General features: G+C 34.8%; 1 protein-coding gene across 1 annotated transcript; it reads right to left on the bottom strand.

The window, feature by feature from the left end:
* Nucleotides 1–1,047: 1,047 nt before the first annotated feature.
* LOC132316432 (methyl jasmonate esterase 1-like) lies at nucleotides 1,048–12,874 on the bottom strand. The gene is made up of 3 exons (XM_059814905.1): nucleotides 12,512–12,874; nucleotides 1,416–1,553; nucleotides 1,048–1,329 (listed from the first exon to the last, which is right to left on the bottom strand). Exons 1-3 carry the CDS (start codon nucleotides 12,872–12,874, stop codon nucleotides 1,048–1,050), a joined length of 783 nt encoding a protein of 260 aa, XP_059670888.1.
* Nucleotides 12,875–14,631: the final 1,757 nt, after the last annotated feature.

Below are 14,631 nucleotides of genomic sequence, written 5' to 3' on the forward strand. Positions count from 1 at the left end.
TTCCATTAGTGATGCATTAATCACTAAATAAATAAAAGAGTATATATGTAACTCAAATTACGTTAGTAGTCTATCTATCTTTACACTTTTGGTTTTTCATATAGGTGCACTTAATATTGGATTACCTTCCAATTAATTTCTTAAAACCCTCCTTATGGAATTATCTAGTATATCATAATATCATATGTATGATCATGTAAAGGCCACTAATTAAAGTGATAAATTTTTAACAAAAACAACTTCTTTCTTTTTCTTTTTTTTTTTTTTTTTTTTCTTTTTTTTTTTTTTTTTTGCCTCCTCCTCTTTCTCCCCACTTTATGTCCACATCCCCAAGCAAAAAACAGTAAGGGCATCTTGTCAAAACAAAATGATTTTGTTTTTGATGGTGCTGGAAAGGATATGATTTTGACAGGTAACTTATTAAAACCAAAACAAATCTTGTTAAGTAGGTAAAGTAGGTACAGTGGTACACTATTCTTGTTATTTAGAGTTTTGGCCTCAAGTTCCCTGACCCAATTACAGCTTGAGTGAAAAGAAAGAAGTCTTTGATAGAAGGCGTGGAGGATACACGATTACCAGCTGCAACTTGGGCGAGTCCAACCCGAATTAATCCTAATACAGTTTGAAAATTTTCAAATTTGAATTGTCCAAATTGCAATTCGATCTGAACTTGAATTGAAAATTAGGATTTGGTTTCATTTCACGCAACTTGGGTTAATATGTCAGCTAACTTGAAGCCCAACCTGAATTACAAAACCCCACAAACCCAAAATATGAACCTGATTTCATACCTCAAGATTATGGTTGGGCATTAAGGATTTCATACGTTAAGTTAACCCCGAGTTGAGCCTACAACCCATCTGAGTTGCAACTTTACTCTCTTTGGCTAGTTTCAACTATGTTACGCTTGAAGTGTTGAATTCATACTATAAAAAAACAACTTTTTTTATGCAAATTTTTTACTAAACTTCAAACTCGTGCATTCACAATAATGCAAAATCTTATCTCTGAGATACAACACATTTCTTAAATTCTTATCCTTCTTGTCTATTGATATTTCAGTGCAATCTCAAGCAAATAGAGACAAAGCTCTTTGGGTTTTGAAAGCATGGACATATGGTCAGCTCCAGCTATGGACATCACTTCTTTAGTTGGACTTTTCTCAATCATCCATCTCTGGAATTCTTCCTTCAAACTTTGATCTTCTTCGCACACTATAAAAGCCCGATTGACCGACCCGTATTTCTTCTCTGTTAGCAGAGATTCCTTGATTAAGTCTTCAAAGAACAAGCCACTTGGCCTTGTAAACATTTTAGCTAATTCAATCTCCTGCATATATGCAACAATAAGTAAATGCACATCAACAAAAACTGTTCTTTGCTAATTATTTGAGTGAAATTGCTTGTGCTACTAACCTCTGGTTGGCAGTTATTATAAAGTATATTTGTCAAGGAATCTGGACCTATGATTACAGAAGAAGGTGGGTTTTCCAGGTCTCCATCGTATGAAAATTCGTTATCCATAAAGGAGTCTGGCGAAGTCCTTCTAAAGAACTGTTTTGTAAAACAAAAGACGTGAGACAACAAATGGATATATTTTTAGAATTTAATTACATGCAGTAAATTTATGTTGCGTGTTGCGTTTGAGAGTATCAAATTGGGGGCTTCGATTTAGAATTGAAGCAAATTCGGTAATAACTTTGAACAAAATTTATTTCAATTCCGAGTCCAGGACGTTAATTCAGTGTTCCCAAATAAAACATGAAATGTTATACCTATTTCTAAACATAGCATGAAATGTTATACATGTGGAATCACGGAGAAACAATAAACAATCACGCAAGAAATATGAATTTTGATGTTGTCTAGTAAACCCTTTTATGTCAACTAATGAGACGTGATCAATTGTTTATATATTTTTCATAGCAATACATGGTAAAAAAATATCATACGCTAGATGAACCTGAATCTTGTCTAGTACACCACCTTTGTGTATAACATATTTTTCTGTGGAATTTAACACGTATGCAACTCTATGCAATTGCAACCAATTAAATCTACTTATTATGTAGTGTTACATGTTGATATAATATTTTTCTTTATGCATTACATTCTCGAAGTAAATGTGTTGCATTAGCACATAATCATCCACCGCAATAGAGGGGATCCTGATGCCTTGAACTAATACCAATATTCTGATCCATCGATCAGTTGATGTCTAATAACTACATGGTGCACTTTCTACTCTAAAGTACTTTAGTACTAATGCATTCTCTACTTGTTCGTTCATCCCAATGTTCGATGTATCCTAAACATTGCTGGTGGTGTTCTTCTAACCCCAAATGGGTTGTTGGAAGTGTTGAGTGTGCGCAGTGGAGTGGTTATGGAATATATTATATGGATAGATAATCTAGAGAGATGGTAAATAGATTCAACTTGCTCTTTTATCCAATTTTTACTTATTTTAATTTTATCGAAATAAAACTAAAATCAAACCACAAAGTAAAAATAAAGTGCAAGTAAAGTAAATAGAGTTCTAGAGATGACACCAGGATTTTATCGAGGAAACCCCAATTGGTAGAATAGACCAATTGTAACAGGAAAAACCTCGTTGGACTCTCCAGTCCTAAGATAAACGATCCACTATATTATACCGAACTTTGACTCAGTCTCACACCCTATCGTTCTACCAAAAACCAATTGCTGACAATCCCTGACTTTGCGACTCCCCCGTCCAACAGCTCTTGACCTCAGGCTTACTCTCAATCTTTGTAGAAGAGTTGCAGGTAGATCAGACAACACTCCACGAATGCTCTGACCCCTTCAAAGTGTGATCGCTTCACCCCTTTTCTTCTATATCTGAATTTGATGAAGAATGAATGAATTCTGCTTTTCTGGAATTTCTGAATCTTCAATTATGCTTCAATTCCGATGAGATAGAGAACAACACTCCTAAATCACTCTTGTGTTTATGTGTGTGCTCTCAAAAATAAAATCAGAAAAATCAGATTGATTTTCTGAATGAATAAAAAATATCTCTCAAAAGGCTTTCTCAAAGATCTGAAATTTTGTATGCAAAAGCCGTGTAAAAACCAATGTGTGTGACAAGGTTTATATAGAGTTTAGAAAGTCTTAATCCCTCAGAAAATATGATAAAATTCGTGCATAGGATTTGGAAGGAAGTTGGGATTAAAAAGGAAACATTCAGAAAAAGGAAACTGAAGTTAGAATAGTACCAGGACTTCTTGAACCTGTTCGATAAATCTTGAACCGGTTCAAGATGGACAGACTCTAAAATTGCCACTCTGGTGAAGTTAAACCTATTTGATAAATCTTGAACCAATTCAAATTGAACCTGTTCGATTATTCTTGAACTAGTTTAAGATAGACAGAATGTAAAATCTTGTTCCGAACAAAATGGAAAGTGTAGAATGTGTCCAACCTTTTTTAGAATCCTTCCTAATGTGTTGTTCTTATCTTCTTCAAAAAAAATCTCAGTTATGGTAACTTTGAACAACCTTTCCTTTCCACAGTCGCTGTCGATCCAGATGTAGTAACTTGAATTTACAACTGACTAGGACTTGTTTTGACACCGAAAGTTGCCAAGAACAGAATATATATATTTTACAATCTTCCCAAAATATATATCTTACAATCTCCCCCTTTGGCAATTTCGTGACAAAACCCTAAAAACAACATGTAATCTACCCAAGCAGAAAAAGCAAATTACAATGATTGTCAAAGAAATAAAACGGAACTCTTCTTGAACATCATGAAGCTTCAATACATGTAACAACATGTAATCTGCACATTAGCTCAACAAAACTACCCGTGAAACTTAATCAAGAAAGATAAACAATCAACATATATCAATATGTGAATATCAATGTATATGTATCTTCCTCTCAATTCTAGAAACTCTCCCCCTCAATTATTCACATTCTCCCCCTTTTTGTTACAAATTGACAAATAAAGCTCAACAAAGAAGGAAAAGAAATAATGTGGAAGAATTAACAAGAAAAAAACTAAAAGGAAAATCTTTTTGGATTGTTTTCATTTTTCAATTTTTTCATGTTTATGATATTTTAACAAAAAAATATGAGATAGCAATTTCCACGAATTTTAAGCATATATGAGATCCAAAAATTTCTGAAGAATTCAAGAGAATTTTAAAACACAATTTTTAGACCCCACAAATTATTCAATCAAATTAATTCTCAAGCATGCAATCACAACATGAAATTTAACTTGCAATTTTTATAAAAATTTAGAAATTTGTTTAGCAAGTTCACATGTGTGTGTGTGCAATCCAATCTCATCAAATTTCAATCAAATCACATTGATCAATTGTCTAAATCATATTGATCGAAAAGCATCAAGATAAGATTGTTTTGAGCAAACTTTTCTAAGCTAGGCGGCTTTCACTCTAAAGAGCAGACAATAATTCTCTATTTCGACTTGTCTCCTCCTTTCTTTTTACTCAATTAGCTCCTCTTCAAAGTCTAATAGGAGCTTTCGAACTAGTCTCAATAGGTAGCATTTTCCTTAGCAAAAATTTTCAGCGATCTTTTGATTTTTCTTTTCTTTTAATGCTGAAATTTTTCATTTGTTTTCCTCAAACACATGCTCTATAATTTTTTTAAAACAATAACCTTTATAGCTTTTATGAGCAATATGACCTAGTCAACTTCACAACGATTTCCAATTAAAATTCTCAAAGTTGGACTAGTGCACAAAAAAAATATGAACTCAAAAGACTCATCTCTAAAAAGAAATAAACAAAGCAAATTGTCTTTCAACATATAGATTACACATCAAGAACCTTTTCAACAAATAATCATGTGTCCCCAATTTGCATTCAAAAATAATTAATTCAAGAGAAATAAGTATCACTCATGCATTGACAAGAAAAACATGATCATTACTTTCTCATGAAAGAAAAATAACATAAATCCTAAACTACAAGATATGGTCCAATGAAAACAAGATATTCATCAAAGCATAGTCCATGACCATAAAAACTCTTTAGGACTTACTCTGGGGGTTTTGCACCCAATGACCTATTGGAAACAAATTCCATGGCATCAAAAGGCACATACAATTTCAAATCCTCTTTCTTCACCCAAACAGCTTTCACCTTCAACTTTTGAAGAGAATTTTTAGGAATATCAAGAACATTCTTTTTCTTATATGAATTCCTTTTAGCATGAAAATTTCTAGGTTTATTCCAATTACTTTGCTTTCTAGCATGAAACCTATTTTCTGCAAAGGAATTATAACCATGAAAATTATAATAAGAATTATCCCTGCTCTTCTTATAACAATAGTGTTGATTATGTCCAGTTCTACCACAATAAGAACAATAAAGCACCTTGGACATACTCTTAGCATGCATAGGATCAACAAAAAGCTTAGGCTTAACAATAGGCACATTCAAGTTCATGGGTTTAACAAAAACAGTTTGACCCTCTTTACTAGATAAAGCCTCATTAAAACCTAATCCAGTTTTATCACTTACATGCTTACCAACACTAATCATCTTATTAAGCTTAATCTGTCCAGAAGTAAAAGTAATTAATTTCTCTTGAGACTTTTTCAATTCAAGCTCAAGAAAATTAAATTTGGCAACAAAAGATTCTCTAGCAGAATTAGCTTGACTTACCTCGCTCTCGAGAATTTTTACTTGACCTTGAAGATTCTGAAATTTAACTTTATTCTCCTCAAGTAATTTTTGTTTTTGCTTATTCTCCTTCTTCAGGATCTCATTCTCTCTTTTCATCAACTCTAGTTCCTCAGACTGCTTCTGACTAGCCTCTAACATTGCCTCAAAGATTTTCAATGTATTGCTTTCACTTAGTTCTTTTTCAATTTTCTTATCATCCGAATCATAAGAACCAACCTTGCTCAATGTCCCAAATTTGGTAGAATCTCCTACACAAAAAGAAGAATTATTAACAGTATCATTATCAACATGAGCAAGAAAAGCACAAGAAACATCTTTCTTATTTTTCTTATCTCTGAATTTGGAAGAATCTCCTTTGCTACAATTTTTATTCTTTCTATTTTGAAGGAGTCTTCCATATCTTTTAGATAAACGAGAAATTTCCTCATCAGAGCTTAAATCATTGAAAACAAGATCGGAACTTAAACCATCAAAAAGAATATCCAATTCACCCTTATTCATAGGATTTTCCATTATGAATTTTTGAAAACAAAAATAGTTTTATTTTTCAAAAAAAACTTCCACAAGGATTAACTCAATGTATCGAGGATGGCTTTGATACTACTTGTTAAACAAGAGTTACGCGGGGTGCGGAAACAGTTGATTTTCATTGGGATTAACTCCTTTAATGACCTAGATCTGATTAATAGGTCAACTTGCTTAATTTATGATTAATTAAATTGCATGATCAATTAAACATCCACAATCATAAATATAAATACAGAAAAGTAAAGCAAGCTAAGTTTAGAAATATTGCACCAGGATTTTTAGCGAGGAAACCCCAGTTGATAAAATATGTCAACTGTTATAGGAAAAACCTCGTCGACTATTCAGTCCAAAGTAAACCAATCTACTATGTTTGAAGCAAAGTATACCGAACTTTGACTCAGTCTCACACCCTATCGTTCTACTAAAAACCAATTGCTGACAATCCCTGGCTTTGCGACTCCCCGGTCCAACAGCTCTCAACCTCAGGCTTACTCTCGATCTCTGTAGAAGAGTTACAGGTAGATCAGACAACACTCCACGAATGCTCTGACCCCTTCAAAGTGTGATCGCTTCACCCCTTTTCTTCTAGATCTGAATTTGATGAAGAGTGAATGAATTCTGCTTTTCTGGAATTTCTGAATCTTCAATTATGCTTCAATTCCTATGAGATAAAGAACAACACTTCTAAAACACTCTTGTGTTTATGTGTGTGCTCTCAAAAATAAAATTAGAAAAATCAAATTGATTTTCTGAATGAATAAAAAATATCTCTCAAAAGGCTCTCTCAAAGATCTGAAATTTTGTATGCAAAAGCCATGTAAAAATCAATGTGTATGACAAGGTTTATATAGAGTTTAGAAAGTCCTAATCCCTCAAAAAATATGATAAAATTCGTGCATAGGATTTGGAAGGAAGTTAGGATTAAAAATGAAACATTCAGAAGAAGGAAACTGAAGTTAGAATAGTACCAGGACTTCTTAAACCTGTTCGATAAATCTTGAACTAGTTCAGGTTGAACCTGTTCGATTATTCTTGAACCAGTTCAAGATGGACAGAATATAAAATCTTGTTCCGAACAAAATGGAAAGTGTAGAATATGTCCAACCTTTTTTAGAATCCTTCCTAATGTGTTGTTCTTACCTTCTTAAAAAAAAAAAATCTCAGTTATGGTAACTTTGAACAACCTTTCCTTTTTGCAATCGCTATCGATCCAGATATAGTAACTTGAATTTACAACTGACTAGGACTTGTTTTGACACCGAAAGTTGCCAAGAACAGAATATATATATTTTACAATCTTCCCAAAATATATATCTTACAGGAAGAACATGTTCGCATGAACTATTCATCCATTTGTAGTGACTAATTTCTCTTCGTTTTAAAAGTATGAAGATATAAGGAAGAAATCTGCTCCTATAATCGAACTAAGTGAACTGATGTTGTCTTTGAAACTACTTCGATCAGATGAAAAGTATCATCTAAAAGATTCACGTGTATGTGCGTGCTCTAAAAAATATAAATATATATTTATCTCTTAAAAATCTCTCGTGGAGCTCCAACCATAGTCTAAAAATTGTGAGTTATGCAGTGCGGAAGCTATCTATTAATTTAGTTGGAAATGATGTTTTACTGACATAGAGAGAGTGAATAGGTTAACTTGCTTGATTTTTGTGATTGATTAAATTACTTACAATGGTTAACGTCCAACTAACCATCCACAATCACAAATATGAACAATTAAGTAAAGCAAGTAAAGTAGAGTTTGAGAGATGACACCGAAATTTTAGCGTGGAAACACTTCTGGGAGAAAATTCAATGAAACCTTGTCATCTCTAGCGAAATCAATTCACTATATCGAAGCAAATTTACAAACTCTGACTGAGGTTCACACCATCTCCACCCTACCAAGAACTAGTTGTTGAATGCCTTTGGTTTCCGACTCTTCATCCAAACACTCCCGACTTTAGGCTTATTTCTTAATCCTTGTAGATAGGTTGCTATAAGAACACATGAGACACCCCTCGAATGATCTGTTCCCTTCGTAGTGATTGATTCCCATTTCTTTCAATGATATGAAGAATAATGAATTCTACTACTCTAATTGAACCGTGTAAATTGATGTATACCCTGAATATCCTTTCGATCAGATGAAAAATATATATCACCCTAAATCAATGTGTTTAAGTGCGTGCTCCAAAAAGAGAATATGTATGTATATATATATATATTTCAAAATCTCTATCTAAAAGCTTCAACAATGATCTAAAAATCAATTTATGTTTTTTCCAATTGAGGACTATAAGTGTTAAAAGTTTCGAGAGGTTTTTATAGCCTAGAGATTCCTCATATTACATGGAAAGAAGTGTTAAAATTGTATAAGGATCTCTCAAAGAGTTTTGATGCAAAAAGGAAACTTAAAGTTACCAAAATTTGAAATCCAGCACCTATCATTTGAGTGCGACCTGTTGTACTTAGACAGTTTTCAAAGAGCGGGGATTTTGACAAGTGCGACTAGTTGAAGTAAAGTGCAACCGGTTGCACTTGGCCTATGAAAAAATCGTTGCAACCCTTTCTGTCCAAGAACAATCGGTTGAAACTAAAGTGCAACTGGATGGACTTTTTAGACTTCGAAATTTTCAATTAAAATCCCATTTTTCCTAAGCCCTATTCTAAGTATGAGACACTTGAAGATCAACTTCGACGATAAGACACAAAATAAATCCAAAATTACAACTCTAACGACAAGTTTTGACTCTGAAATTTGTTAATACAAACCTATATCTCACAAAAATAAATATCTCTGTGTTCTTTCCAAAGTCTTGCAAAGGTTGGAGATTATAGAGGTTTAAATACCTGAGATAATACTCTTTAAAAAATGTAATAGGACGTCTAAAGAGGTTTGGTGCTAAACGGAATAAAATCTTACAAAATAACATAAATTCCGCAAGTATCACGATAAGTGTGACCAATCGCCATTAGTGCGACTGGCCGGACTCCACGATAAGTTGCAATCAGGACTAATGGGACCAGTAGCCAAAAGTGTAACCAGTCGGACTTCACTGTATTTGAATTTCTTGATTAAAAATATATTTTTCCTAAGTCCTAAGCCAACAAATCTCAATCATACATTGTCCTCACTCATATACCTATTCTAAGTGATGTTTCACCCAATTTCATGGTTCAGGACAACACTCATTCAACTCTAAAAATTGAGACTCAAAATAAACAAAAGTTATTACAACTCAATAAAACAAGTTTTGACAACTAAATTCGCCAACCTAAACGGAAGGGTAAATTACAATGACACCTTTTGGGCAGTCATATACAAGTTGAGTGTTTTTTTGAACAATGACAATCCTGAAGTTTGATAAACTTGACAAAGACCCCCTCCCAATGGCCACCTGCAACATCTGACACATGGGAATTGACCAACTTGCACTTTGACTTGTTAGTTTATCTTTTTAACTTTAAAACTCAATTAATTAGACCAATCTATCCCTCTCATTCAGCATTTGATGCAAAAAGGCAGAGTACAACCAAACCGTTAGTTTTGCACCAAAAATAATAGCCGTTGGAGATGCATTTGCTATATATATACCTGTCAAATACAATATGTGAAACACAAGAGAAATAATACAAAATAGACTGAAGCTTTGTACAATTGAAGCTTTACACCAAAAAAGTTTGGTAAGTATTTCAGTTGTCAAATTTATTTGTTTGTCAAAATTTGGTAATTATTTTAGTTCTCAAAAGAAAGATACATAATCATGTACTTGAGCATTTATGATACATTACACCTATGTTTTACAATTAAAGTACTTAAGCATGTCTATTGTTAATTTTACAATAATGCTCTTTAACAAGGTGCTACTATATACTCGTAACATATAAGAGTATACGTGGTTTCATAAAGAATGGTATAATGGATGGATAATATTGGATTAAAAGTTAAAATTTTTAATTTCATTCAATAGCTCTACTGATCTAGGTAAAAATTTTAATATTTAAAAGTATGTTTTTTTTTTTTTTTTTTTTTTTTTTTTTTTTTTTTTTTTTACCAAACCCGTTTAAAAGCAAAAATTTGAAAATAAAAACACTTTCAAGTGTTTTAATAACAATCCCAAACATGATCTAACAACTCAATATATTCTTGGAATCATTCTTCATAAATTTTGTTAGGGCATTTGTGATATATTATATATTGCACCTACTAAAATATTCTTTTTTAGTATTTCAGTGAGATGAAATGAAGGGGTAGGTGGGATCAAGGGGCATGTGACGTCAATTTTGTGGTGAGTGATAATTGAAGAGGAAATAACCTTTTCAACTGTCCTAATATTTTATAATAAATGTGATTTTAAATATTAAGAGGTAATGTCGTCTTTTTGAATCATTTAGGCTCAGTTTGGTAGAGTGGAAATGGGAGGAAAGGGAAGGGAAGGTGATGGTGGGTGATTAAAAAATTGTATTTGGGTAAAATTGGTGGAAGGAAAGGAAATGAGAGGGAAGGATTTGGAGGGTTAACACAAGGCTTCAACAGTAGATTTCTTAATCTTCCAAAAATGGGCAGAAATGGAAGGAACGGGAAAGAGAGGCTTGGTTAGTAATTTATGATGCCAAATTTGCCCTTGATTACACACAAAACCCATACCTACAAGTGCAGAGAGAGAGGGGGGCAAGCCTGAGGTTTCGATTTTCTGAACAATCTGCAATTTTCTGAACAACGGCGATGGAACCCGAACTGGGTTTTGAACTTTTGATTCTTGCAGACAGATGTGGGTTTTGAACTTCTGATGCTTTCGCGGAGAGAGAGAGAGAGAGGGCAAGTTTTGAGTTGAGAACGAGAATCGAGATAGAGCGAGATGAGGCTAAAATGATTTGCCTTTTTTTTTTTTTCTTTTCTTGTGGCCATAGGAAACTATAAGACTATATATATATATATATATAGTCTCCTATGGCCACACAAAAAAAAGAAAAGAAAAAAAGGTAAATCATTTCAGCCTCATCTCACCTCCATATTATATATATATATATATGTATATATATATATATATATATATATATATATATATATATTTTAAAGTATAAAAGGGTATAATAGTCAATTTATTAAAATAATTCTCTTTTCTTTCTTCCCCTTCCTTTTCCCAAACATGATTATTACCCTTCCCTTTCTTTTCCTTCATTAATCAACCAAACACAATACAAAATTAAAATTATCCTTCCCTTCCCTTCCCTTCCCTTCCCTTTCCTTTATAACTAATATTATCCATCTCATTCAAACCCACCCTACCAAACATACCCTTAAGGTATTGTCTGGATTACAATTTTGACAAAAGTGTCATTATTAAAAAATGATCAACTTATATATAATTGTTAATATATATATATATATTTTTTGAAAAGTAAATTTAAATATTTTAAAAAGGGAGCCTAAACAGCCCATAGCAATATTACATTAGCAGGCCCACGCTTGAAGTAAGCCAGGCCCTGAGAGAATAAAGTTTGAACAAAATAGCCAAGCCCAAAGACCCCAGCCCAAGAAGCTAACAGAAAAGGAAACCATCAATGGCTTCAACAAATCCTGTATCAACATGGTGAAAATCCACCACTGGTGCGTCGCTGATCAATGGTCTGGTGGTTCTGGAGGTGGTCGAATGATAGAAGGCAATTCCCATTCACTAGAGATTCTTCTTGCATTGTCTGAGTCCTTGAAGGATGAGGATAGGAGCTTAGAACGGACTGCATCAAGTGTTAGGTGAAGAACTGCATTTACTAATAATCTTTTCTTCTGAAAAATCCTTTTATTCCTTTCTGTCCAAATGTTGTAGAGGAGGGAAGATACAGCCATTTTAGAAACTGCATTGTTGTCGGTGGTTGAATTCCCTTTCCAGTAGTGAGCCATCCATGCAATTAACCTGCCCCAATTTAGTGGTAATATGTGAAGCCCACAACGCATTTGTATAAATGTCCACAAGGGTTTGACAAATGGGCATTTGAAAAGAAAATGATCATGGGATTCTGGAGCATTGTTGCTAAGAACACAAATTGTGGAATTCAGATGTGCAGTACATCTACTATTCATTGTTGGCAGCCTGTGGTGGATGGCTACCCATAAATATATCACAAAATCCCTATCAAGAATTCTTTAATTTTGCTTTTGAAAGTAATTGAATTTAAAATTGAAGAAATTTTAGTTTAACAATAAAATCTCACAAATTGAAGGAGTCAACTTGGTACTTCAGATATAGCATACTCTAAATCTAATAAAAAATTGATACATCCAACAAGGGTTACTTACTTCTTGCAAATGAGTCGCCAGTGGATCTCTATCATTAGGCATATAGGCTGTGATGAAAACTGCAATAGAGATCTTCTTGGAGAAGCTCTCCATGGCTAGAGAAATGCAGAAGCCACCATAACTGTGCCTAACTAAGACGACCCTCTCACCATGAGGTAGAGAGGCCATGAAGTCCATCAATGCTTGCAAGTAGTCAAATATGGTGGCGAGTTGGTCGAGCCGCCTCGGATCCAACCCGCTTGCACCAAGGTCTAAAGCAGTAACCCGGTGACCGGAAGATTTGAGCAGAGTGACAAGCTTGTACCAGCACCATGCACTATGGCAAGAGCCATGAACTAGAACAAAGTGTTTCCCACTCTCCATTTTTTTAGTGTCATGAACTCTTTTTAATGTTATTATTATACAACATTGCCAACATATATTTATTTAGAATTCTGGCTGTAGATACCTGATTCTCGTCGGTTGAATAGTCAAAGAGAAGGGGTCTGGGAATATATCACTAAGCAATGTGAGGAATGCAGAAAGGTAGAAGAAGGGAGAGAAAACCAGTCCAGTCAGAGAATTGGAGCAATGGTAGGGAAGAAGCTGCCGTCAATTCCTGCCTCCCTTTTTCGTCATTACTTTCTTTTTATAGCCTTAGGTCATCTAGGTGGTACATTGTTGGGCCTCCATCTTGAGAATGGGTCAGGGTCATTCCCTTTTTGGGTCATGTTGCCCTAATCCCTACATTTTTGGATCCACTGCCAAGTGTACCTTTCTTGGTGAATAATCCAAAAATGGCAGGCTGTAAAGGCAATTGTACTATTCCAGCTGTCTTTTGCTCTTATCTTTAGACTGGGTCTTGCCTTAGTGGGCAAGACAGTACTAATTTTCCATCCTCCATTCCAAAATCCCTTCTGTGTCCCAATGTCGCTTGAAGAGCCCTACCATAACTTTTCGTTACTTGGATAGAGGTTCGACACCCACCGATCGATGGTTCATGGCAGTGTCAGATCGAGGTTCAAGGCCCGTTGATCAACAGATTGTAAAAAAAGGTCAAATCGAGGTTCTAGGCCCGTCGACCGACAAATTATGAAAAAGTCGGATCGAGGTTCGAGGCCCGTCGATCGACAGATTATGAAAGGGTCAGATCGAGGTTCAAGGCCTATCGATCGACAGATTATGAAAGGGTTGGAATGAGGTTCAAGGCCCGTCGATCGACAGATTGTCAAAGGGTCATATTGAGGTTCAAGGCCTGTTGATCGACAATTTGTGACTCGGATCAAGGTTCAAGGCCCGTTGATCGATGATTTGTGATTAACAGATAGAGGTTCAAGGCTTATCGACTGACAGATTGTTAAAAGGTCAGATCGAGGTTCAAGGCCCCTCGATTGACAATGTGTGACTCAGATCAAGGTTATGATCGATGATTTGTGCCTATCAGATTCAAGGCCCATTGACCATATATAGGGCTAAGATTGAGGCCCAGTGATCAACTATCACATGCCTTACTGAGGTAGACTTTGTCAAAGTGTTGACTGTTTGACTTGGCCCTTGGTGATGTGGCTGGACCACGTCCACATTTAGTTCCCCTACACGTGGCATTTTTGAATTTTGAAATAAAAGGATAAAGTGGCGCGTGCATAGAAAACGTAATAATGTCTTGTTTTGGAAACCAATGTCTTTTCGGCTGCTGTTAGTTACTTATTTAATGGGGAGGTGATGAGACACAATTGTTCGGTGTCTTTGTCTTCTCTAAAACTCTAACCGTGGTCTATATATAGAACTAGGTCAGAGAGAGGGAAAGTCATTACAGAAAGAAAAGAAAAAAAAGGGAAATACCGTGCCAGGCCAAGAAGCAAAGTGGAGTTAGCATATTGTGTTGAACAAACGAGTGTGTGAGGGCAACAAAGCTATTACTGTGTGTAAGAGTGGGTAAGATATTCGATAAAATGACAAAGAGAAAGCAGTTGAGCAAACCCGGTGAACCAATGTCGGAAGTACCGCCGGAGGAGGAATGGAAAAGGGCTCTGTTCTTTGGACCTATGGATAGGTTCTGGACAGCTACAAGAGACATAACCAGTGACGAGATTGACAGTGATGTGGCCCAGTTAATGGAAGGAAAAGTCGTCGTGGAAGCA

Source organism: Cornus florida, unplaced genomic scaffold, assembly GCF_030987335.1.
Source record: "Cornus florida cultivar Cherokee Brave unplaced genomic scaffold, ASM3098733v1 CherokeeBrave_3.0.0_Hap2_Chr07, whole genome shotgun sequence".
NCBI classification, from domain to species: Eukaryota; Viridiplantae; Streptophyta; class Magnoliopsida; order Cornales; family Cornaceae; genus Cornus; species Cornus florida.